The sequence below is a fragment of the Oncorhynchus kisutch genome, linkage group LG7 (genome assembly GCF_002021735.2).
Source record: "Oncorhynchus kisutch isolate 150728-3 linkage group LG7, Okis_V2, whole genome shotgun sequence".
In the NCBI taxonomy this organism is placed as follows: Eukaryota; Metazoa; Chordata; class Actinopteri; order Salmoniformes; family Salmonidae; genus Oncorhynchus; species Oncorhynchus kisutch.
The window spans coordinates 28,233,396-28,260,305 of NC_034180.2; the positions used below are offsets into that span (position 1 = coordinate 28,233,396).

Here is a 26,910-nt window from a genome sequence, read left to right on the forward strand (position 1 = left end):
GCACAGGAGCCCCAGGAGCCCCAGCACTCACAGATATGAAGAGAAGAAAGGAACACAAGACTGTAAAGAGAGGAATGGCAAAACAACGAGAGAAAAAAAACTAGGAAAGGATAGGAGGTAAAAAGAGGAAAGACAAATAAATGAAAAAGGTGAAAAATGGGGGTTGTAGTACCTGAGAGGCAGATGAAGGTCATGTAGTCTCCCTGTCCTCCAGTAGCCAGGAAGGGGATCTTCTTCTTGGTCCTCCTCTTCACCTGCACGGCTGCAAGCATCTTCTCATCGTGGGGCGTGAACACCGCCTTGTTGATGGCTGACTTGGCACTCATCTTGGGGGAGGGGGAAAGTCGCAGAGAGAGGGTTGATGGAGAGGAGTTCGTCAGCTCTCCTCTGTGGATGGAAAGAGATAAGATCATTGGTGAGTGTTACTTTGGTGGAAGGGGTTAGGTTATAGGGTTTAATATTTTCCCAGTATTTTACAAATGTTGCATCCTGAGAATAAACCTCTTTTCTCCCGGGTAGCCCGGTATTTCCTGCCAAAACCAGAAGTGTAATTCAAAACGATATGAAGCATATTAATTTTTTTTATTTTTATGAAGCCTGATGCTTCCTGAGCCTGATAAGCTACACATTATATACAGTGGGGCAAAAAAGTATTTAGTCAGCCACCAATTGTGCAAGTCCTCCCACTTAAAAAGATGAGGCCTGTAATTTTCATCACAGGTACACTTCAACTATGACAAACAAAATAAGAAAAAAAATCACATTGTAGGATTTTTTATGAATTTATTTGCAAATTATGGTGGAAAATAAGTATTTGGTCATGAACAAAAGTTTCTCAATACTTTGCTATATACCCTTTGTTGGCAATGACAGAGGTCAAACGTTTTCTGTAAGTCTTCACAAGGTTTTCACACGGTTGCTGGTATTTTGGCCCATTCCTCCATGCAAATCTCCTCTAGAGCAGTGATGTTTTGGGGCTGTTGCTGGACAACACGGACTTTCAACTCCATCCAAAGATTTTCTATGGGGTTGAGATCTGGAGACTGGCTAGGCCACTCCAGGACCTTGAAATTCTTCTTACGAAGCCACTCCTTCGTTGCCCGGGCGGTGTGTTTGGGATCATTGTCATGCTGAAAGACCCAGCCACGTTTCATCTTCAATGCCCTTGCTGATGGACGGAGGTTTTCACTCAAAATCTCACGATACATGGCCCCATTCATTCTTTCCTTTACACGGATCAGTCGTCCTGGTCCCTTTGCAGAAAAACAGCCCCAAAGCATGATGTTTCCACCCCCATGCTTCACAGTAGGTATGGTGTTCTTTGGATGCAACTCGGTATTCTTTGTCCTCCAAACACGATGAGTTGAGTTTTTACAAAAAAAAATATATTTTGGTTTCATCTGACCATATGACATTCTCCCAATCTTCTTCTGGATCATCCAAATGCTCTCTAGCAAACTTCAGACGGGCCTGGACATGTACTGGCTTAAGCAGGGGGACACGTCTGGCACTGCAGGATTTGAGTCCCTGGCGGCGTAGTGTGTTACTGATGGTAGGCTTTGTTACTTTGGTCCCAGCTCTCTGCAGGTCATTCACTAGGTCCCCCCCGTGTGGTTCTGGGATTTTTGCTCACCGTTCTTGTGATCATTTTGACCCCACGGGGTGAGATCTTGCATGGAGACCCAGATCGAGGGAGATTATCAGTGGTCTTGTATGTCTTCCATTTCCTAATAATTGCTCCCACAGTTGATTTCTTCAAACCAAGCTGCTTACCTATTGCAGATTGTCTTTCCAGCCTGGTGCAGGTCTACAATTTTGTTTCTAGTGTCCTTTGACAGCTCTTTGGTCTTGGCAATAGTGGAGTTTGGAGTGTGACTGTTTGAGGTTGTGGACAGGTGTATTTTATACTGATAACAAGTTCAAACAGGTGCCATTAATACAGGTAACGAGTGGAGGACAGAGGAGCCTCTTAAAGAAGAAGTTACAGGTCTGTGAGAGACAGAAATCTTGCTTGTTTGTAGGTGACCAAATAGTTATTTTCCACCATAATTTGCAAATAAATTCATTAAAAAATCCTACAATGTGATTTTCTGGATTGTTTCTCTCATTTTGGCTGTCATAGTTGAAGTGTACATATGATGACAATTACAGGCCTCTCATCTTTTTAAGTAGGAGAACTTGCACAATTGGTGGCTGACTAAATACTTTTTTGCCCCACTGTACATTTTATGAACCCAAGCCCCAAAAAAACGAAATGATTGTGTCATTATCCAATACATATGATTTATAGGCTTTATAGGCCAGATATGCTTTACGCACGTCATAAAAACATAAAAGCCCATAGATGTAGCTAGCTTTATGCTCTCTTGGGTAAATAAATGAAACAAGCTCCAGTAGGCTAATCTTTTTGAGTGTGAACTGTATTACATGGACTGGAATTATGCACCTCCTTCAACTCATGATGAAGTTGGGACAGAACTTTCTGGTGCATCACATGTGGATTCTGGTGCATTACATACGGCCTACAAAGTTAGAAGTATAGGCTGGAGAATTTAATTTTAAAATATAATAGGGCCTATTTGTATTAGTAGGAGGCTGACTCATATACATTTGATAATATTTCCCCTAATGTTATAGCCTACCTCTTTCTATTGTTGCTTCATTCTTTCCTCACAACATTTAAGTTACGTTGTCCTCATCTTCATTATTCTAATGACATGCTTGTATAATAGGACTATAATTAGATTCAGACAGCTTTCACGAAGATTGAATTGTTATATGTCTGAATAAATAAATGCTATAGTCTACCGCCATCGCGCGTTCTCGCTTCTTTCAAATGACCCGTGAGTTCTATTGTCTGCTGTAATTAACAGTCAGCAAACAGCTTATACCCATCTTTGAATAGTCTATTGCTATGAGAAATACACACAAAAAAGTCCAGCAAATTATTCTAGTCTAGCTTTTCTTGCATGGGACCCCAAGAGCTAAGGAGCTTTTTTTAAGGAGAGAGGCCAGAGGAGCACAGGTGTGTGCATATTGCACAAGAGACAGAGGCTATAAGTTAGAAGCTTATTATGCATAACCCATCATTAAATTAGCTAAATGGAAGGCTGCATTGAATGTATTACCTGAAAGAGGTAAGCAAGGACATCTATATATGCATATATCAATCTTGAACAGGATTCTCTATTTTGGATGCAATTTGAATCTAATTGAGAGACTGCGAGAGTGCTTGCGCATGCATTGATTTAATGCAACAACATCCGAGTGATAGGCTGTTTTAAAACTCTGCAGGTGCAAAAAAATACATCTCCACATTCTTCCATAATCTCCCATAAGTGGTCAATTGGATTGAGATCTGGTGACTGAGTCAGTCATGGCATATGGTTGACATCATGTTCATGCTCATCAAACCATTCAGTGACCACTCGTACCCTGTGGATGGGTGCATTGTCATCTTGTTGGGGCATAGCCATTGTAGCCAAAATAATTCCCTGCCCAGCATTTTTACAATTGACCCTAAGTACGATAGGATGCTAATTGCTTGATTAACTCAGGAACTACACCTGTCTGGAAGCACCTGCTTTCAATATACTTTGTATCCCTCATTTACTTAAGTGTTTCCATTATTTTGGCAGTTACCTGTAGCTCTCACTTTCACATAAATCATGCATTGTCAATGCAAACTTTCTCCAGAGCATTCTATCCTAAATCAATCAGTCCAGCCAATATCACAGAATTATTCTTATAATGGAGGAAAAGACACACTGGTAGAAACAATGTCTTTGTTACATGTCAGAAGAAATCACATAACCAGAAATCACATTGCGAAAGCAGTGAGATCAGTCCCGGAAGAAATAAAATAAAAATGGCCATTACATCCGACTGCTCTGTGCTTTTCCAGTCCCCAGCGTCAGAAAGACCACTCCAATCTCATTTCAGAAACATTCTGCTCCCCAAAATAAATGGCCCTATAAAATAATGTAATGACAGAATGAGTGACCGCCTCCAATATGGAAGACAGGCCATCGTTTGTGGAGTGGTGCAAATATCGACATCTCTTAATATTACACAGGCAATGTTTCCTCCAACATCTGCTGCCAAATTTGAATGACTTCAGTTAGTAAACTTTTCAGAAACATCTCATTGCCATTGAACAGTCCTCACGTCTGACATCATTTGAAATACATATCTTAAATGTAACTTTGTTCACATTATAAACTGTCAGCTCATCGAATGAGACGAAACACCCAGGTCCACAAACACAATGTGCTTTGCTGATCGTGTCAGAGAAAGCAGTGCTGAGGCAGTGCAAATGTGGTTACATTAATGGAGGAGGCAGTCATAAACAATAGCGTTTAATTGTGTCCAAATGCTCTCCGGGGAACTATGGAGTTGAATCATTGTCTCAGCCAGACACACACAGAGGTGGTGCACTGGTGATACAAAAATATAACTGTCCGTCACAACAAATGCTACATGAATTAGGGCGACTCAGGGGAGGCATAGCAACAATGCCATCGTCAATTTGGATTTCTAATAAGCAGGCCCAAAATACTAGTTTTTCACACTGCATTGAGCTTCAGATAAGTGTTTGGCAGTTGAGGAGGAGAAACAAGGAAACAAAATAGTTTCACAGAAACACAATCCGCAGCGTTCGAAGCATTGCCAAGATGAATTAATTGTAGGGAAAACACTAACAGCTTTAAGTTTTGATGAAGCAAGAACAGTTGACTTATTAAAGCAGATAAGCAAACTACTGTACATCAAGGTTAAGCTTCCAACGCTGAGGATTATGTTTCTGTGAAACTATTTTGTTTCTCCTCCTCAACTGCCAAACACTTATTTGAAGCTCTGTTAGGAGAAACACTGAACACCCATGTCTCATCTTCAACAAAAACATTCTGGCCTTTCTTTGAGAACAATAAATACAGCAGGTAATATGAAACGTCAAGAGACATCGAGATTCCATCCAGAAAAGCCAGGATTGTTTACTTTGACATTTTGATTTCTGAATCATGAATGGTGCTGCATCTGGCGAGATTTAGTTCTAAGCATTGGCACATTCACCGTTTCTACTGCTAGGTACACCTATCCACAGGGTAACGTTAGGTCACAGTGAACACTATGGGAGAGCACAATTCAACTAGCTTAAAAACCAAACAGTAAAACAATCCAGCTCAGCAAATGGCATTTCAAAATATCAGCAGACTAGGCTCTAAACAAATTGTCTATCTCAGAGAAAACATACAAGCCAAGATTTCTTTGAGATCAATTAGCCAACAAAAATGTATTTCCTTGTAGTGTTTAAAACATCCAACACCTAAATCTACAGACAAGTGCATACAGCAGTGGAAGCTACCCAGATGAGGAAAGGGAGGACCATCCTCCTCAGTGAATTTCATAAAAATCTGAATAGTTAAAAAGGTAAAAATAAATCAAACTAATGATAAAACTATACTACATATTCACGTTAACAAATAATCGATAAAAACACATTTGAAGGTATACAGTAGCCTCAACAGCACTCCCTGGGGTAGCGGGAGGACAGCTAGCTTCTGTCCTCCTCTGAGTACATTGAGCGAAATGTTTGTGCTTCTAGTTCCGACAATGCAGTAACAACTACACACACACACAACTGTAAAGGGATGAAGAATATGTACATAAAGATGTATGAATGAGTGATGGTACAGAACGGCATAGGCAAAATGCAGTAGATGGTATCGAGTACAGTATATACATATGAGATGAGTAATGTTGGGTATGTAAACATATGAAAGTGGCATTGTTTAAAGTGGCTAGTGATACATGTATTACATAAAGATGGCAAGATGCAGAAGATGGAGGCTCATGGTTCTCACCCCTTTCCATAGACTTACACAGTAATTATGACAACTTCAGGAGGGTGCCCTCCAACCTAAGAGCTCTTGCAGCATGAACTGACATGTCTACCCAATCAAAGAGAATGAATCTTGTACTGAAAGCATAACCTACAACTAGCTAGCACTGCAGTGCATGAAATGGGGTGTTTTGACTCAAGACAGAAAGACAAAAGTTGAACAGTTTTGAACAAATTCATTTCTTTGAAGCAAGAGCATTGTATTTTTTCAATTACACAGCCAGCAAATGCAGCTAGCTAGTTTAGCCTAATCAAATAGAGAGGGATGCCTTGTTAGCTAGCTGGCTAAGGCTACCAAACACTGAAACTCTTCCAGGTCAAGGTAAACTTTTGGTTTTATTACATTTATTGCCACCGGGGCCACAAGTGTAACAGCTTACCTGTTTGCTGTACTGCATGATTGTAGTGAGTTTACTAACACGTTAGTTCTAGTAGCTATGTTGACTATGACTAGCTAATATGGTGACAACGATGTAAGCTGTGTGTAGCGGTTATCGGTTATAGTATGAAGGTTTGGCTTGGAAAGGTTTTTCGCCTGGTCACAGACAGCTGTTGTGTTGGGCACTGAAGTCCACAAGCGAAGAGCTATTGATGTTACATTGAGCTGGGTGAATGAAATATGAATGACAGTCATTCAATATGCTGTAATAGAAATAAGGCCATGTAGGGGCCTCCCGAGTGGTGCAGCGGTCTACGGCACTGCATCGCTGGGATGTCCTTGTCCCATCGTGCTCTAGCAACTCCTTGTGGCAGGCCGGGAGCCTGCAAGCTGACTTCAGTCGCCAGGTGTATGGTGTTTCCTCTGACACATTGGTGCGGCTGGCTTCCGCGTTAAATGAGCAGTGTGGCTTGGCAGGGTCGTGTTTCGGAGGATGCATGGCTCTCGACCTTCGCCTCTACAGAGTCAGTACGGGAGTTGCAGCTTTGGGACAAGACTAACTACGGATTGGATATGACGAAATTGTGGAGAAAAATAAAATAATAATAATAATAACAATAATACTACCTTCAAAAAAATAAAAGCCATGCTCATAAAAGTGCATTCTTCCATCACATGCACAGTTGATTCTCAAGAGCTTCCACACTAATGAGATGCTATTGAGGCTAGAGGTCGACCGATTAATCAGAATGGCCGACTAATTGGGGCCGATTTCAAGTTTTCATAATAATCGGAAATCGGTATTTTTGAGCGACGATGTGCCTATTTTTTTATATACACCTTTATGTAACTAGGAAATTCAGTTAAGAACCCATTCTTATTTTCAATGACGGCCTAGGAACGATGGGTTAACTGCCTCGTTCAGGGTAGAACGACATATTTTCACCTTGTCAGCTCGGGGGACCTAATCTTGCAACCTTACAGTTAACTAGTCCAACGCAATAACGACCTGCCTCTCTCATTGCACTCTACAAGGAGACTGCCTGTTACACGAATGCAGTAAGCCAAGGTAAGTTGCCAGCTAGCATTAAAACGTATCATCTGACGGTGGTAGGCAGAAGCAGGCGCGTAAACACTCATTCAAACAGCACTTGTGCGTTTTGCCAGCAGCTCTTCGTTGTGCGTCAAGCATTGCGCTGTTTATGATTTCAAGCCTATCAACTCCTGAGATGAGGCTGGTGTAAGCGAAGTGAAATAGCTAGCTAGTTAGCGCGCACTAATAGAGTTTAACATCACTCGCTCTGAGCCTTCTAGGTGTTGTTCCCCTTGCTCTGCATGGGTAACGCTGCTTCGATGGTGGCTGTTGTCATTGTGTTGCTGGTTCGAGCCCAGGGAGGAGCGAGGAGAGGGACGGAAGCTATACTGTTACACTGGCAATACTAAAGTGCCTATAAGAACACCCAATAGTCAAAGGTTAATGAAGTACAAATGGTATAGAGGGAAATAGTCCTATAATAACTACAACCTAAAACTTCTTACCTGGGAATATTGAAGACTCATGTTAAAAGGAACCACCAGCTTTCAAATGTTCTCATGTTCTGAGCAAGGAACTGAAACGTTAGCACATAATTCACTTTTTTCTCCAACACTTTGTTTTTGCATTATTTAAACCAAATAGAACATTTTTCATTATTTATTTTAGGCGAAATTGATTTTATTGATGTATTATATTAAGTTAAAATAAGTTTATTCAGTATTGTTGTAATTGTCATTACAAATAAATACAAAAAAAATATATATATATTTTTATTTATTTAATTATTAGTAGTAAAAAAAAAATATATGTTTTTATTAAATCGGCCGATTAAAATCGGCCGAGGCTTTTTTGGTCCTCCAATAAATCGGTATCGGTGTTGAAAAATCATAATCGGTCAACCTCTAATTGAGTTCACACTACTACACTGTATGAGCCAAGGACTACATGCTTTCTGGTAAGTTTTGATTACAATACTGGGTGGGGTGAATCTATTGCATATGACATATATGATTTTTTTGTCAACTAGCAAATAGTAGCCTACAGCAAAGTGTGTTAAATCATTTCTAACTTGTTAATTTCTGCTAGTTAGTTTCTACCATGTGGGTTTTAGCTTGCTTGAGCCTCCTACTGAAGAGTGTTAATTCACCTGTTTCCATACATGTTTCATTTTAACACAGCTTACAAAATGAGTTGTTTAATCTGACTGCTTAACTAATCGTTACAAGAAAATGCCACGGGCACAATCTGATATGTGGAGACATTTCACACGGAGACATATACCACAATCTACCTCACCAAGCAGAGTGAGAAGAATAAGAGCACCACATCAAAGCTGCCCAGCAATACCAGTTGGGGTGGTGTTGTAATCATGTTTGACAGTCTCCCGGAGGGAAGGAGTCTCTACAAGAAATGTCCATATCACAGTCTGCCGATATAGACAGCCCCATCAAGAGGATCCTCCTGGATGATGTATCTTGGGAGAGAATGGTAAGCAGCCTGAAACCTATAGCAGTAGCCATTGCACAGATTGAGGGAGACAATGCCATTCTGTCTGATGTTCAGACTGCTTGCAGATGTAAGAGAAGAAATCCGTACTGCCCTGGCCACTTCACTGTTACTCCAAGCAGAGGAAACTGCAGTTCTAAAATACATCAAGAAGCGTGAAGACTTCTGCCTGAAGCCCATACACACCGCAGCGTACATGTTGGACCCCAAGTATGCTGGCAAGAGCATCCTGTCTGGTGCAGAGATTGACAAGGCCTATGGTGTCATCACTACCGTGTCTCGCCACCTTGGCCTGGATGTGGGCAAGGTTCTTGGCAGTTTGGCGAAGTACACTTCCAATCAAGGGCTTTAGGATGGAGATGAGATATGTTGGCACGACTGCCATATTACATCAGCAACCTGGTGGAAGGGACTTTGTGGATCTGAGGCTCTTTCTCATGTGGCCTCCATCCTCCAAATCCCACCAACAGCTGCCTCAGAGCGCAACTGGCCCCTGTGTGGGAACACACCAAAGTACGCAACAGGCTGACCAATACAAGGGTTGAAAAATTGGTGGCCACCCGGGCAAATTTGAGGCTTTTTGAGCCTGACAACGAGCCATCCTCAACAGGGCTGGAAAGGGACAGTGAAGATGAGGCCTCAGAGACTGATGTTCAAGAGTTGGACATTGAGGAGGTCCAGGGAGAAGACATGGAAGCCTGAGGGGAAGACAACCAAAGCTTTAGTTTCTAGACTATGTTGAAAATGTTTTGGGAGATGGGATGGATCATTCAATATTGCCTTTTGTTGTTCAGTGAAATAATCCCATGTGAAGAATCAACTCATTTAATTAATGTTCAATTCCTAACTAACTAATTTCTACTGGAAGGATTTAAATCACTTGCAATTATGTCTACTTATGATAAGGTAAAAGGTTTGTGTCTCCATATGATATGGTAAATATATCCAATGCAAAAAACATCTACATTTAAATGCTATTAATATTAATTCCCATGTATTCCCGTTAATTCCCACCTCTGAATATTCCCCAAAATGTGCAACCCTAGTCCTACTTAATCTTAAAACGGCACAGGCGTACACACAAACGGATAGGGCCGTGTTCAGTTTCCTATAAAAACAGAAACACTTTGTTCTTCCACCATTTCAGCCCAGTGGTGCCCACTAATCTCTGTACAAATGATTCTCTAGTAATTCAGAACTTCAATGAAATGAATTGAAGTGGGAATAATACGCTTCATTATGCACCTACGTGTATGAATAAAACATGAAAACCTCGATTTTGTTTTGAGAGATGGCCTCAAACACAAATCATATGAAGACTAGTAAACCTGAACATCAAATGTCAATGGTCCTACTGTCACCTTAAGAAGGGGGTAGAGAGGCATAGAGAGAGGGAGAGAGATAGTAGCCCTAATCCTGGGTGTCCCTACCCGATCCATTATCATCCTCCAGCTGAGAGAGAAGGCTCCCCGTGTCTCTCAAAGCTGTCGGCAGATAGTGGTGAGTCTATATCCTGTCTCAGGTGGGCAACTGAAGCGCGAGGGATGGAAGGGAGGACCTTGGAGATTGAGGGTGGATTTCACTTTTCAGTGATGTTTTGAATTACATCAGCCTCACATTCCGACACTGCCTGGCAATGGTGAAAACAACCAGCTGTGGGAAAAGTACCCAATTGTCATACTATAGAAAAAGTAAATACATGTTAACAGAAAAAAGTCAAAAAAGTCACTCAGTAAAATACTACTTGAGTAAAAGTATTTGGTTTTAAATATACTTAAGTAAAAGTAATTGCTATAATATACTTCCTTGTATTAAGCAAACCAGATGGCACCATTTTCATACATACATGAATAGAGAGGGGCACACTCCAACACTAATTTACAAACAAAACATTTGTTTTTAGTGAGTCCGCCAGATCAAATAAAATTGTATTGGTCACATACACATGGTTAGCAGATGTTAATGTGAGTGTAGCGAAATGCTTGTGCTTCTAGTTCCGACTATGCAGTAAAATCTAACAAGTAATCTAACAAATTCACAACAACTACCTTATACACACACAAATATACAAATGTAAAGGGATGATTAATATGGACATATAAATGAGAAATGGCATGCGGAATAGGCAAGATGCAGTAGATGGTGTAGAATAAAGTATATACATATGAGTAATGTAGGATACGTAAACATTAAAGTGCCGTTATTTAAAGTGACTGGTGATACCTTTATTAAGTCTGTATTTAAATGGCCAGAGATTTGATTCCGTATGTTGGCAGCAGACTCTATGTTAGTGATGGCTGTTTAGAGGCAGTAGGTATGACCAGGGATGTTATCTTGATAAGTGTGTGAATCGGACCATTTTCCTATCCTGCTAAGCATTCAAAATATAATGAGTACTTTTGGGTCTTAGGAAAAATGTATTATTTTCTTTAAAAACTTATGGCTGGGGGCAGTATTGAGTAGCTTGGACAAATAAGGTGCCCAGAGTAAACTGCCTGCTACTCAGTTCAAGTTGCTAATATATGCATATTATTAGTATATTTGGATAGAAAACACTGATGTTTCTAAAACTGTTTGAATTATGTCTGAGTATAACAGAACCTATATGGCAGGCAAAAACCTGAGAAAAAATCCAACCAGGAAGTGGGAAATCTGAGGTTGGTCGTTTTTCAACTCATTCCCTATTGAAGAAACAGTGGGATATTGGTCATGTTGCACTTCCTAAGGCTTCCACTAGATGTCAAGTCTTTAGAACCTTGTTTGATGCTTCTACTGTGAAGTGGGGGCGAATGAGTCAGAGGTCTGCCAGAATGCCTTGAGCTCGTGACGCTCTTTCACGTGAGAGCGAGCTCTGTTCCATTGCAATTCTACAGACAAAGGAATTCTCCGGTTGGAATATTATTGAAGATTTATGTTAACACCCTAAAGATTGATTCTATACTTTGTTTGACATGTTTCTGCGGACTGTAACGGAACTTTTTGACTTTGTCTGCTCCTAATGAACGTGCTTTGTGAGTTTGTTTACCAAACGTGCTAACAAAAGGAGCTATTTGGACATAAATGGCAGACATTATCGAACAAAACAAAAATGTATTGTGGAACTGGGATTCCTGGGAGTGCATTCTGATGAAGATAAAAGGTAGGTGAATATTTATAATGATATTTCTGACTTCTGTTGACTGCACATTATGGCGGATATCTTTTTGGCTTGTTTGGGCTCTGAGCGCCGTACTCAGATTATTGCATGGTTTGCTTTTTCCGTAAAGCTTTTTAAAAATCTGACACAGCGGTTGCATTAAGGAGAAGTGCATCTAAAGTTCCATGTATAACACTTGTATTTTCATCAACATTTATGATGAGTATTTCTGTAAATTGATGTGACTCTTTGCAAAATCACCGGATGTTTTTGGAACTAGTGAACGTAACGCGCCAATGTATACTGAGATTTTTTAAATATAAATATGAACTTTATCAAACAAGACATACATGTATTGTGTAACATGAAGTCCTATGAGTGTCATCTGATGAAGATCTAAGGTTAGGGATTAATTTATCTCCATTTCTGCTTTTTGTGACTCCTCTCTTTGGCTGGAAAAATGGCTGTGTTGACCTAACATAATCGTTTGTGGTGCTTTCGCCGTAAAGCCTATTTGAAATCGGACACTGTGGTGGGATTAACAAGAAGTGTATCATTAAAATGGTGTAAAATACTTGTATGTTTGAGGCATTTTAATTATGGGAATTCTGTTGTTTTGAATTTGGTGCCCTGCACTTTCACTGGCTGTTGTCATATCAATTCCGTTAGCGGGATCTCAGCCCTAAGAAGATATTATGGAATGTAGTGAAGTAAAAGTTGTAAAAAATAAATAGTAAAGTAGATACTTTAAAGTACTAAAGTATTTTGGGGGGGTATTTTTACATAAATACTTTACAACACTGAAACTGAGACTCGCGTTGTAACCCTGTCCGTCACCCCATTTTCCAGTGACAATCCCTCCCTTCCCAGAAACACTTAATTCACAGTACCTCGCCAAGCGGTGAACGGAGGGAGCAGTGCCGAGTGCAGTCTCTCCTTTCGCTCAACGTGTTAATGTGAAATCTGTTCAGCTAGAGCACACGGCTCTCAAGAGGTCTCTTGAGTAAGGGTGCTTTGCTTTAACCTACAGCCAAAACTCCCCATCACTCCTTTCCCTGCTTACTACTTTACACAGGCCAATAGAATTCTGGCACAACAGCCAGGCTGAGAGAGCTTCACAACGATAGGACAGGTGCAGGATTTGCAAAAGCGTAGGCTACCACAAAGCCAATTAAATTAGTTTGACATCTTCCAGAATTGCCAAACACTGATTAAAAAAAACAAAAATCAAGAAACAACTGATTCCTGATTGTTTATGTTTAATCATTGGTATAGTGAGAAATTTGGAATGCTGTTGTTACAGCTACTTTCCTCTGACATTTACAGTTAATGGTTAACAACCCTTTGAAGAATCCTTCAGAAAACAGAGGATCTGAAATAGGCTTGGGTGATATACCGGGGTATTTCGAAATACTGACAGTATGATATGGCAATGCTTATGACTATAAATTAAGTATAACTACAAGAAATGTAGGAGGTGCAAAATAAAGTATATACACACAGCTCAGGGCTCCAGTTATGCATTTGTTTTGCTAACTTGCTAGCTAAGTGGCTAGATCAAGCTTTTTAGTTACAGCAGAGACAGTCTAGCCCAAGTAAGAGTCTCTTTAGCTAACATTCCACTCCGAACCACTCCTTGTCATTGCCAAAGAAACTGGCCTTTCTGTCATCTTCAAATATGAACATTCAATCATTAATGAGTGAGGAGAACTGATGAGTTGATAACCCTCACAGGTTATCCTCCAATTACAACAATTATCCAAATATTGGAACTCTATCACTTTTTTCTCCACAGAATACGCTGGTATACGGTTACTAAGCAACTGTGATTGTCCAGATGAAACTCATCTGTCAAGTTGCTAGCTCAGTCTAAATACATACGGCAATTCCAACCACAAAACCTCTGCTTTGATTTTAAGCCTCAAAATACAATAACTTGCCTAGCTAACAGCTAAATGTTTTGACTTTGTCATAGTTCTAATTCTATATTCAAGGCTCCATGTTGTCGTGGAACATATTCATGTTATTTCCAACAACCAACAAGCAACTCCGCCTTAAATCCAGCTGCATATTGAACATGGGGACTGCTGAAAGGCCAGTCTCTTTGGCAATGAGATGGAGTGGCAAAGACTGGTACCAGACTACAGACATTCAATCTTCAATACCCTCCTGGATCAAGATCCCTGTTGCCTGAATTGTTTTGTGCGGTATGGTACAGAAACGGTATGAAAATCTAGATACCGCCCAACACTAATCTGTGCGCTAACCAACCCACAGTTGGAACACCGTGCCTGGTGTGATGCCAAGGTGTTATTTTTAACTTTCTTTGTGCCACATCCTGGGTTGTTTTCAGATGGCAGTGTGCAGATCGAGCCAGGGAGATGGCGATAAGCAGGGAAATCACATTCCTGGGGCTTATCTTCCATTCACATTCCTTAGAGAACGCTCCACACTCAACAGGAATAACAGCTACACTTCAGCTTTGCTCGAGTGTGAGTTTGTAGAGGGGTGGCCTCTAACAGAGTAGAATGCAGGAAGGATGATGAGAGGGAGCCTGCTCTGAAACAGCTTTCTTTCAGGGGAGGAATGAGAATCTTCATATTGGGAAAAATACTATTTATTTCTAAAGGAATACAGTTGCATAGCGTATATGGCAGGGAAAACACTGTGCTTGAAATGGATGCCATATGTAGAAGATAGACCTACATTAAGTTGAAATGTTCCACAACAGGTGCGTGAATATTGTTCCAGAGGATTACTTACAGCAGAGAGATTGCACAATGGTCTCACTGTCTGCACAATGTTTTTAAAAATGAGGTGACAACGTTCTTTATGCTATATTTATTTAAGGATCTAGACCTAAGGTGAGAAATACAATGCAGAATAAAACATTCACTGAAAACAGTGGCATAGTTCCACATAAAACTATCACTATTTCATATGTAGTCCCACATTTGAGGTGAGAAACAGCACAAATATTCATTGAATGGTTTGGGTCAGGGCAGTTTTTTAGTAAGCCTACTCCTCTTAACATGAGCAGTAAGGAAATACTGGCACAGTGTAGTAGGACTGGCACAATTACCATATAATCGTGTAACCGACGGTTATGGATGAAGAGCGTCATGAAATTAACAGTCATAACCGTTTGGAACAAACAGCTAACGAAGACTGCATTTGTGCGGTTTACTCCATTTCTGTGATACTCATTTTTTACCCCATTTTTCATGATTTCCAATTACAATCTTGTCTCATCGCTACAACTCCAATGACCTCGGGAGAAATGAAGGTCGAGTCATGCGTCCTCCGAAACATGCTTCTTTACACCCGAAAGCCAGCTGCACCAATGTGTTGGAGGAAACACCATTCAACTGACGACCGGAAGTCGCTAGAACACAATGAGCAGAGTAATGCCTCCCCGGCCAAACCCTCCCCTAACCTGGACGATGCTGGGCCAATTGTGCGCAGCCCTATGGGACTCAGTCACGGCAGGTTGTGACACAGCCTGGGATTTATACCCGGGTGTGTAGTGACGCCTCAAGCACTACGATGCAATGCCTTAAACCGCTGCGCCACTCGGGAGGCAATAATATGGACTCTTAACAACGGGTTGACATTTTTTGCCCCTTGCTGAAACAAGCAAGGTATTGTAGCAAACAATGAATAGAATGGACTTTGAACCTCTAACCCTGGCAATTTGAATGGTTCTTACGGGTATACTAGCAATAGCTGCTTGGTATTATGATGCAATCATTTCCATGCCAATGTAGAATATTAACTGATATGGCTCATGCAATGGATTTTTCGTAATGTCAATGGAGTTGAATCAACAAAAATCACAGCACATATTGATGGGTACACTTCCTGCTTTGCACTAATGGGTACACTCGCAATGGCTGCCAGTCCACCCATTATGCCATCATTGACTTGAATGCAGACGCCCGTTCTATTCATTCTATTGAAGTGCCTTCAGAAAGTCCTGACTTATTCCACATTTTGTTGTGTTACAGCTTGAATTCAAAATGGATTAAATAGGTTTCTCTCACTCTCACACACACAAAATGTGTAATAGTTTGCAGAAGCACCTTTGAGTTGTGTTTTTTTATGTCTGTATCAGCTTTGCAAATCTGGATTTGGGATGTTTTACTCATTCTTCCTTGAGGATTTTCAAGCTTTGTTAAGTTAGATGGGAAGTGGTGGTGAACAGCCATCTTCAAGTCTTTCCAAAGATTTTCAATGGGATTGAAGTCTGGGCCACTCAAGGACTTTCACATTCTTCTTCTGAAGCCATTCCAGCTTTGCTTTGGCTGTATGCTTGGGTCATTGTCTTGTTGGAATGTAAATCGCACCCCCAGTCAAAGGTTGTTTACACTCTTTAGCAGGCTCTCATTAAGCATATGCCTGTATTTGGTGCCATTCATTGTTCCCTCTATCCTTACCAGTCCCTGCTGCTGAAAAGCATCCCCATAGCATGATGCTGCCACCAACATGCTTCACGGTAGGGATGGTGTTAGAAGGGTGATGAGTTGTGCCTAGTTTCCTCCAGACATTACACTTTGCATTCAGGCCAAATAGTTGCATTTGTCTCAGACCACAGAATCTTTCACATGCCTTATTGCAAATTCCAGGCATGCTTTCATGAGCCTTTTTTCTCAGGAATGGCTTCCATCTGGCACCTCTCCCATAAAGGACAGATTGGTGAAGTGCTGTAGAGACTGTTGTCCTTTTGGCAGGTTCTCCCATCTTAGCCAATTAACTCTTTAGTACTGTCAGTGTGGTCATTGGGTTGTTGGTCACCTCCCTGACACAGGGCCTTCTTGCCTAGTTGCTCAGTTTAGTTGGTCAGCCAAGCTCTAGGCAGAGTCTGGTTAGTTCCATATTTTCTCCATTTCCCAATGATAGACCACTGTGTTCTTGGAAACTTTCAAAACTAAAAATGTTTTATACATTTCCCCAGATATGCCTCATGACAATTATATATCTGAGATCTACGGACAGTTCCTTGGACTTCACGGTATAGTTTCTGCTCTGACATGCACTGTCAATTGTGGGACCTTATATTGACAGGTGTGTTTATTTCTATATCATGTCAAAAGATTTGAATGTGGTTTCCGTCTGGCCACTCTACCATAAAGGCCTCATTGCTGCAGAGATGGGAGAACATTCAAGAAGGACAACCATCTCAGTAGAGGATCTCTGGAGATCTGTCAGAATGACCATCGGGTTTTTGGTCACCTCACTGACCAAGGCCCTTCAACCTCAATTGCTCAGTTTGGCCAGGCCACCAGCTCTAGGTAGAGTCTTGATGGTTCCGAACTTCTTCCATTTAAGAATGGAAGCCATTGTGTTCTTGGGGACCTTCAATGCTGCAGAAATGTTTTGGTACCAGTCCATAGATCTGTGCCTCAACAAAATCTTGTCTCGGAGCTCCATGGACAATTCAATCCGCCTCTTGGCTTGTTTTTTTGCTCTGACATGCATAATCAACTGTGGGACCTTATTGACAGGTGTGTGCGCCTTTCCAAATCATGTCCAATCAAGTCAATTTACCACAGGTGGACTCCAATCACGTTGTAAAAACATCTCAAGGATGAATGGAAACAGGATGTACCTGAACTCAATTTCGAGTCTCATAGCAAAGGGTCTGAATAATTATGTAAATAAGATGTTTTCAATTTCCTAAAACTTCTAAAAACCTGTTTTTGCTTTGTCATTATGGGGTACTGTGAGTAGAGGTTGATGAGTCAAGAAATGAATTTAATCCATTTTAGAATAAGGCAGTAACGTAACATAATGTGGGAAAGGGGAAGGGGTCTGAATTACTTTCCAAATGCACTGCAAGTATTACAAGCAAGGTTACATAGTGTCAATAGATCCTCCTTACCTGTAAAACAAACAAAGATCCAAACTAGCTGATGTATGACAAATTGGAAACCTGTTATTTAAGTATCACTTAACCTGTCATGGCTGCAATCCCCCTATCGGGATAATTGTCATCAACAACCTCTGAATAGCATAGCGCTACATAAAATAAATATTACTATAAATATTTATATTCATGAAATCACAAGTGCAATATAGGAAAACACAGCTTAGCCTTTTGTTAATCCACCTGTCGTGTCAGAATTTGAAATTATGCTTTACAGCGAAAGCAATCCAGGCGTTTGTGTAAGTTTATCGATCGCATGATAAAACATTAAGTACACTTAGCATCAGGTAGCTTGGTCACAAAAATCAGAAAAGCAATCAAATTAATCGTTTACCTTTGATGATCTTCGGATGTTTTCACTCACGAGACTCCCAGTTACACAACAAATGTTCAGTTTGTTCCATATATATCCAAAATACCTCCGTTTGTTTGTTGCGTTATGTTCAGAAATCCACAGGAAAGAGCGGTCACGACAACGCAGACGAAAATTCCAAATCGTTTCCATAATGTCCACAGAAACATGCCAAACGTTTTTTTTATAGTCAACCCTCAGGTTTTTTTTCAAATATATAATCGATAATATATCAACCGCAAATGTCTTTCACAGTCGAAGAGGGGAAAACAATGGCTGTCCAAATTCTGTTGCGCAAGCAAAACTCATGTGACCACTTGACGCAATGTTATCGCTCTGGCTCATTTTTCAAAATAAAAGCCTGAAACTGTCTGAAGACTGTTGATACCTTGAGGAAGCGATAGGAAGAGGAATCTGGTTCATAGCCCTTTAAATCCAGCAAAGGGAGGCTATGGAACATGGAGTTCCATAGCCCTGCAGCCATATGAAGTTAACATTCCCTTAGCGGTGTTGTTTTGCATGAATATGCTTTGTAATTTGTTAAAAGTGTGTTAAGGTTGTTTGCCCATACACACTTGCCTAGTGATGTCATTTCATGTGTGCATCCTCCAGCCAAGTGGTGGGATGGGACAGTGTGTTCCCATGTTGAAGCTTCATCGGAAACTAGCAAGGATGTTTTTTTCTCCACTCTCCATTATATGAGCCACTGAAGACAGGAAACTGGCCTCGTTAGTTCGGCTATCTTCTCATTGCACAAAAAAGGAGTGTCTCCACTTTCCCTTCCAGCAAGCATGGCAGTGGACATTCAGAGAAAACCCAGTCAAAATCATCACACCATGTGTAATAGGCTGTTAGAAATAATTAGACTATCTTTCATGGTGTACTCGAGCAGCCTAAATGTTGCAATTAAATACTTCATGGGAGTGTGGTGTGCATTTGGAGTTAATTGGGTTGGTCAACAGCTAGGAGATAAGAAGTAGTATTAAGGAGAGCAAGAGATTAGGTGACTACGGTGGAAACAGCAGCCCTGCATGGCCCAAACCTGTCAGAGACTTGGCAATACAGAGATAGGATTTATCTGCAATGAGCAATTACCACCCAGCTAAAATGTATTGCATTTTCCAAATGACTTTTTCCACCCTTTGGCTCCAATACAAACTCAAGCTCAGCGTTGTAGCTTGCCTTAACACTATGGAACTGGGAAAAATAACAATGTTCAGAGGAAAATTATTAGTAACAGCCTGATTTTAGTGGGGTCACACCTTACATGACCTTCCTCTCATGCCATTTGAGTAACCCTGAAGGCTACTGTAATTACCCTAGTAACAAAACAAACATGTTGTTAGACTTGTTACATAATCATTTGGGGCTATCCTAATTGCTTTGCAATGACATAAAATTAAGAGGTTTTTGATATTACTCAAGTCCAATATCATAGCCACTAAGTTATGACAGAGTAATATTGTAGGTTAGCAAGGTTACAGCAACATGCACATTTGCATGAACTAATAACCAATGAATTGCTTTGATATGGTTTTGGAGTAGGGCCAATAGCCCTGCAAAATGATAGTTTCCACAAGTGCTTCACTTCAGAACATGTGTTCCATAGATTCAGCAAGCCATGTGTTCCGCTGTGTTCTACATTCTCCTTCTTGTAATGTTCCATAGGATCATGTGGTACACGATTGTATTTATTAAAGTGAAAATGTTGAAAATGTTCTCTCTCTGTGTGCAGGTGTGTGAGAGAGCAGAAGTCAAGTACCAACCCCTTTTTAAATCAGCTGTCTGAGCATTGCATTGTTACACATACAATAGTATCTGGCCATTAGCCTGGTAAATATTTTTTTTTTTTTTTTTTTTTTTTCTCATGGAAAACCACCTTCCATTAGGGTTACTGCTTTCAACAAGAGTTTCATATGAACAGGACATCCTGGGTTTTTATAAACCATAAAAGTCAAACAAACTTATGATCAATGATAGTCATGTGACTTTTCCTTATTGCTGGGTGTGGTATTCAAACAAATCAAATCCCACGAATATAAATGACTTTCTCAATAGCCTGACCAATGACTATTTATGAATGGAAAACGCTATCGATCACGTAATACAATTCGTTCCTATGAGAACTCCAAATAGTGCATTTGAAGCCAAGGAAGTCTTAAAATGACGTTTCATGTGGGAGATTTACGTAGACATAACATGAGCAGCTTGAGCTACTCCAGGTAGTGACGTTGCAGGCTAGCTAAGTGCTGCCCCCTCTCATTGAGTATCTCAAGCAGCATTCCGACCGGGGTACTGCAGGCTGCCAATAGCTACTACATGATCCTTATAACTTATTCTGTGTGCGATTTCAGAATAACCGGTTCAAGGACATACATCAAGTGTAATATAAAATTGCCATTTTCCTATTCCCTATAAATGGGAGATCCGGTTTTCTGCAAAGAATGCCTGCAGTACCGTGCTCGGCCTTGAACGTCGTGGCTTCAATGAGAGGGGTCAGTCGTTCTCCCCTGAGCCTGACTGACATTTTATATTAAGTTCAACCCACAGTTAATGTCTTAATATACAGATGAGCACATAATAATGAGCTTCAGGTTATGGAAATGTAGCTCTTGCAATAAAGCATCCTTATATGAAACTAGCAGGATGCATTATTATTAGGAGCATAAATTTTATATTTGCCATTCTATGAAGCTTGTGAGAAAAGCCTCCCTGAAATCAGATTGGGGGTTATTTGAAGTTTGAACAATGTCTAGCTAGTGTTCAAAACACCATAGTCTCAGTTTGAAAATTATGAGCATGGGAAAAATCAGACTTCAAAATTAGGCGGCGTGGTTGCTGTGTAGTGTGAGTTGCATGCCTTTGAAAAACACCTATTTTGCAATAGTCGAATGTTCTGTACAATTTGAACAAACTTTACTTTGACAGTGTAGCACTGAAATGAACTTGGTGTCAGACTTCAGCCCAAAATACTTAAATGACTTGTTTTGCATGCATTTTACAAGATGTAAGTCTTCAAATCCTGAATAATCGATTGAATGAATGTTTTGACGTGTGCAATAGGTCGTAAACTAGTGTATAGCCTTTAACAGTAGCAACGTCGAGGGGATATTTAGCTGAATCTTGCTACAGGCACCGTGAAGACAGAGTGACACAAACAGGACTCTGCGCTCTAATGTTAATTGTTGAACGAAAGTCCAGTACAAACGTAGATAACTAACTCGTCACACAATTTGAACTTGCTATTGTGTGTGTATATAACATGTTCATAATGTGAAAAACCGTAAACAGAACAGTAAATATAAAAGTAACTCACTTCTTGTTAGGCGACTGTTTCACGTGTGGTTCAAGAGTCAAAGGATATCAACGTGAGTCCATGAACTTTCACTTGCAAAGTCGTTCCTGTTATCCAATCAAAGTAAAAGGTAGCATGTCCTTTTTGACATAGAAGTAGCCTAATTTCGTTCAACAGTCGTATTTCAAAGAAAGACAGAGCGCCTCAAACTCTCGCAGTGCTAGACTACTAGCGCGCCACAGCTGCTGTCTCGATGGAAGAGCAGTAGCAGGTCCTCACAGCAACTTTTCCAAACCGCCAGTCACGTGGAGTAGGCGCTACGTAAACGCAATCTGGATTTTATTTGACTCTCAAAAACACTCCTCCAAAATAACAAGTATGTTTGCCATGATTTACAGTTGTTTTCCTTCGAATGATGAAGGATTTATAGTTGTTGTCCTTTTATATTTTCTTACTTTGCTTGCTATCAAGTCTTAAATATTGGCCTTAAATAGGCATATGCATCCATGACAATGCATTCAATCTCTCTTTTGGTTGGCCAACCAAAATTGTTTTTCAATTGTTGGCTATAAAGGTTCACGAAGCCAATATTTGCAACACATTTAATTGCCTGGAATTATTGCTTGGAAACGTACAGTATGTATATTTCCTTGATTAACTGCACAAAGTTCTGCACTAATTGACTAGTAGCCTATTGGGCTAAATAAATGTTGTCAATGTACACACCACATGCCTGCTCTCCCAAAATGCCAGCTGTTGCCACCCTTGCCTGCCAGTGTGTTCATTCCCATAGCCATGCCAACAGTGTGCTGTTCCATAGGAATTCCCACAGACTGTGCCCAGTTTAAGAAATCATAGACCCCATGGCTTTGTTTTTTTGTTTTTATAGCGCCCCCCAGACCATAATTCCACCCACGGGATTTTTTTGGAGGCAGGGTCTGAAAATAAATCTGCCTTTTAAAAATGCATTTCATGCAATTCCACCTCATTTACATGATGGAAGACATTAGCTGAATCTTTTTTAATACTACACAAATGACTGAAATGAGTGGCTACTCTGACACTGACAAACTGAGATTAAACTGGTCTTGACTTCAAACCAACAATAGCCCAGGCCAATGAAATGACACACAGATTGTACAATATTAGGAGGAGATGTATATTATAGGCTACAGTAAGCTACTAATGATGAAGATGAAGCCATAGGCTACTCATGGTGATGGCCGATGTGCTTGTTGTGGCAATAGCTTACCAAATCTACACCAATGTGCCGGAGGAAACACCGTTCAACTGATGACTGAAGTCAGCCTGCAGGTGCCCGACCCACCACAAGGAATCGCTAGAGTGCGATGAGCCAAGTAAAGCCACCCCCGGCCAAACCCTCCCCTAACCCAGACGATGCTGGAACAATTATGCGCTGCCCTATGCGACTCCCGGTCACGGCTGGTTGTGACACAGTCTGAGATTGAACCCAGGTCTGTAGTGACGCCTCAAGCACTGTGATGCAGTGCCTTAGACCGCCGCGACACTCGGGCGGCCCTGAAAAAACGTTCTATTTGTTCTACAGACAGCATTGGGCATTTGCTTTCCAAACCGAATTTTTTTTCCGCGATTGTGTTTTGAAATCTGCAAAAAGCAACCCTACAGCCGCAACCAACCATAGAAATATAATCCATAGATGGCAGTTCCCATTCAAGTCAGGGCTGGCACCCACTGCTAGTTTACCCATGAGTTTAACAGTCAAATTGCAAGGGTAAGAGGCTCCAAAACCTTTCTATGGATTATATGTCTATGGCCACAACGCAACAAGCTGTATATTTTGCACGCATGCCGCCAAAACTGCGGACTCCAGACTGTAAGTACAGTTGAAGTCGGAAGTTTACATACACCTAAGCCAAATACATTTAAACTCCATTTTTCACAATTCCTGACATTTAATCCTAGTAAAAATCCCTGTTTTAGGTCTCTAAGGATCACCACTTTGTTTTAAGAATGTGAAATGCCATAATAATAGTAGAGAGAATAATTTATTTCAGCTTTTATTTAATCACATTCGCAGTGGGTCAGAAGTTTACATACACTCAATTAGCATTTGGTAGCATTGCCTTTAAATTGTTTAACTTGGGTCAAATGTTTCAATCTTCCAACAATAAGTTGGGTGAATTATGGCCCATTCCTCCTGACAGGGCTGGTGTAACAGAGTCAGGAATGTAGGCCTCCTTGCTCGCACATGCTTTTTCAGTTCTGCCCACAAATTTTCTATAGGATTGAGGTCAGGGCTTTGTGATGGCCACTCCAATACCTTGACTTTGTTGTCCTTAAGCCATTTTGCCACAACTTTGGAAGTATGCTTGGGGTCATTGTCCATTTGGAAGAGCCATTTGCGACCAAGCTTTAACTTCCTGACTGTTGTCTTGAGATGTTGCTTCAATATATCCACATAATTTTCCTCCCTCATGATGCCACATATTTTGTGAAGTGCACCAGTCCCTCTTGCAGCAAAGCACCCCCACAACATGATGCTGCCACACCCGTGCTTCACAGTTGGGATGGTGTTATTTGGCTTGCAAGCCTCCCCCTTTTTCCTTCAAACATAATGATGGTCATTATGGCCAAAAAGTTATATTTTTGTTTCATCAGTCCAGAGGATATTTCTCCAAAAAGTGCAGTCTTTGTCCCCATGTGCGGTTGCAAACTGTAGTCTGGCTTTTTTATGGTGGTTTTGGAGCTGTGGCTCCTTCCTTGCTGAGCGGTCTTTCGGGTTATGTGGATATAGGACTTGTTTTACTGTGGATATTGATATTTTTGTAGCTGTTTCCTCCAGCATCTTCACAAGGTCCTTTGCTGTTGTTCTGGGATTGATATGCACTTGTCGAACCAAAGTAAGTTAATCTCTAGGAGACAGAACGCGTCTCCTTCTTGAGCAGTTTGACGGCTGTGTGGTCCCATGGTGTTTATACTTGCGTACTATTGTTTGTTTGTACAGATGAACGTGGTACCTTCAGGCGTTTGGAAATTGCTCCCAGGGATGAACCAGACTTGTTGGGGTCTACAATTTCTTTTCTGAGGTCTTGGCTGATTTCTTTTGATTTTCCCATGATGTCAAGCAAAGAGGCACTGAGTTTGAAGGTAGGCCTTGAAATACATCCACAGGTACACCTGCAATTGACTCAAAAGATGTCAATTAACCTATCAGAAGCTTCTAAAGCCACAAAATCATTTTCTAGAATTTTCCAAGCTGTTTAAAGGCACAGCGAACTTAGTGTATGTAAACTTCTGATCCACTGGAATTGTGATACAGTGAATTATAAGTGAAATAATCTGTCTGTTAACAATTGTTGGAAAAATGACTTGTGTCATGCACAAAGTAGATGTCCTAACCGGCTTGCCAAAACTATAGTTTGTTAACAAGACATTTGTGGAGTGGTTGAAAAACGTGTTTTAATGACTCCAACCTAAGTGTATGTAAACTTCCAACTTCAACTGTATACCGTTAACTGCCAAAATAAAGGAAACACTTGAGTAAATGAGGGATACAAAGTATATGTTATGGTGTGAGGTGCATTTTCCTGGTATTGTTTAGGTCCACTTGTAGAATCTATGCCGAGGCGCATTTCCTTTATTTGGGCAATTACCTGTCTGTGCTTGTGATACAACTTCATCCACTGCTCATAATAATGTCTGGAACGGAGCAGATGGAATGGCATCAAACACCTGGAAACCATGTGTTTGCTGTATTTGATACCATTCCACTGGTTCCACTCCAGTCATTACCATCAGCCCATTCTCCCCAATTAAGGTGCCACCAACCTCCTGTGATCCACAGTCATTATTTTTTATTAACTATTGATCCTCTGTGGGTAAATTATGCTCTCTGGTGTGTTTTGAACATTGAGAACATTCCTGTGATTGGCAAAAAAAGTATGTTATTTGTATATGTATTTTTGGGGGTCCCAGCCCCTGAATGACATAATTGACCAGTCACATTTATTTGTTATGCAGTTTATCTTTATTTTTCTATGAATCAGTTACCCAATCAAGGCAGGGCCACCCACTTATCCATGTGGACCCCCTACCTACTCTCCTCGCCCATCTGACAATTAGCATAGCAGCAGGCAGCAGCAGGCTATCCACACTCATTGTGGTTGGCAGTTGCAGTAAATATACACACACACATATATATATACACATATATAATCTATACTGTATTTTTAATATATACTTTTTTGTTTTTAGTTTTTTTACTTTTTAGATCCAACCCCGGTAAGCCCCTGCATTAATCAGACCCTGAGTGTGCTGTGTCCAGTTTTCTGCTTGGTTGTGTGTGAGTCATCCAGTTTCTTTAGAGACCTCTAACTCTTGTCCTGGCAGAGTTTCTCTTTTATACACCAAAGACAGGGAGAACAGGTTTAATATGTGTCTCAGTAGTTTTAAAAAGGTTCTCCTCCTTTTCTTCTTTCATGACTGGTCACGAGGAAAATAAACTAGCAAAGGAAATAATTGAAGACTATTTGGACATTATTGGGACACTTGGATGGGGCTATGACAATGGTGATCCATGATTTTTGAATAAGAGATTATAAATCCTCTCGCTATCTATCACCTATTTTCTTGTTGCAGAAAGTACTGCACCAGCCATTGCTTCCTTGCTTTTCAGAAAACACTACACTCTTTGTAGTCCTGTTGACTTGATCATAACATCAACCACTGGCATGAATCCACCATTCTGGAGAATTAGGGGTAAGGTCAGTTTAATTGCCCCATGAATATGAGTCATTTGGAGATCAGTATAAAATTCCCTAAGCACAAGCACTGATAGTCCTAGATATATAGTAGATTATGTTGGCAGTCATAGAAAATAGAACTGTTTCTCTGACCTTCAAAACTTCCTCTGGACCAATTTCCAATAGTTTGTGAAGTTCTGTGTTGTGTTTTCAATATCTCGAACCATGCAAGCATCTAGTTCAACATGTGGAGAGCGTTCATTGAAAGAATTTACATTTTGACTGTGATTCTTGGGACTCTTCTGGGACATACTTTTTTCCCGTACCTCTGCAATGTGATTTACTGGGGCTTTATTATTGCTAGTACATTTGAACCTGTATGTTGTATGGTAGCAGTTTGACTGCTCTTACCAAGAGCCAACTGGGACAGGACAAGGTGGAGGCAGGGATTTCGTAGCATTACCGTCTCTACGGTACCCCACTCTGACAAACAGACTCAAACTAATGTCATATTTCCTCTTTAGTAGTTCCATGTGGAATGTGTGTGCGTGTGTGTGTGTGAGTGAGTGAGTGAGTGAGTGAGTGAGTGAGTGAGTGAGTGAGTGAGAGAGTGAGAGAGAGAGAGAAACAGAGAGAGAAACAGAGAGAGAAACAGAG

General features: G+C 40.7%; 1 protein-coding gene across 2 annotated transcripts in view; it reads right to left on the reverse strand.

The window, feature by feature from the left end:
* LOC109894388 (syntaxin-binding protein 6) overlaps positions 1-21,961 on the reverse strand; it is a 105,134-nt gene extending 83,173 nt beyond the window's left edge. Inside the window, exons 1-2 of one of the 2 annotated variants that reach the window (XM_020487840.2) lie at positions 21,551-21,961; positions 173-387 (exon numbers count right to left, since the gene is read on the reverse strand). In XM_020487840.2, the coding sequence (XP_020343429.2) occupies positions 173-326 (154 nt within the window). In that variant the 5' untranslated portion in view covers positions 327-387; positions 21,551-21,961. The remainder of the gene's footprint in view (positions 1-172; positions 388-21,550) is intronic. The other variant, XM_031828790.1, reaches the window with a different exon arrangement.
* Positions 21,962-26,910: the final 4,949 nt, after the last annotated feature.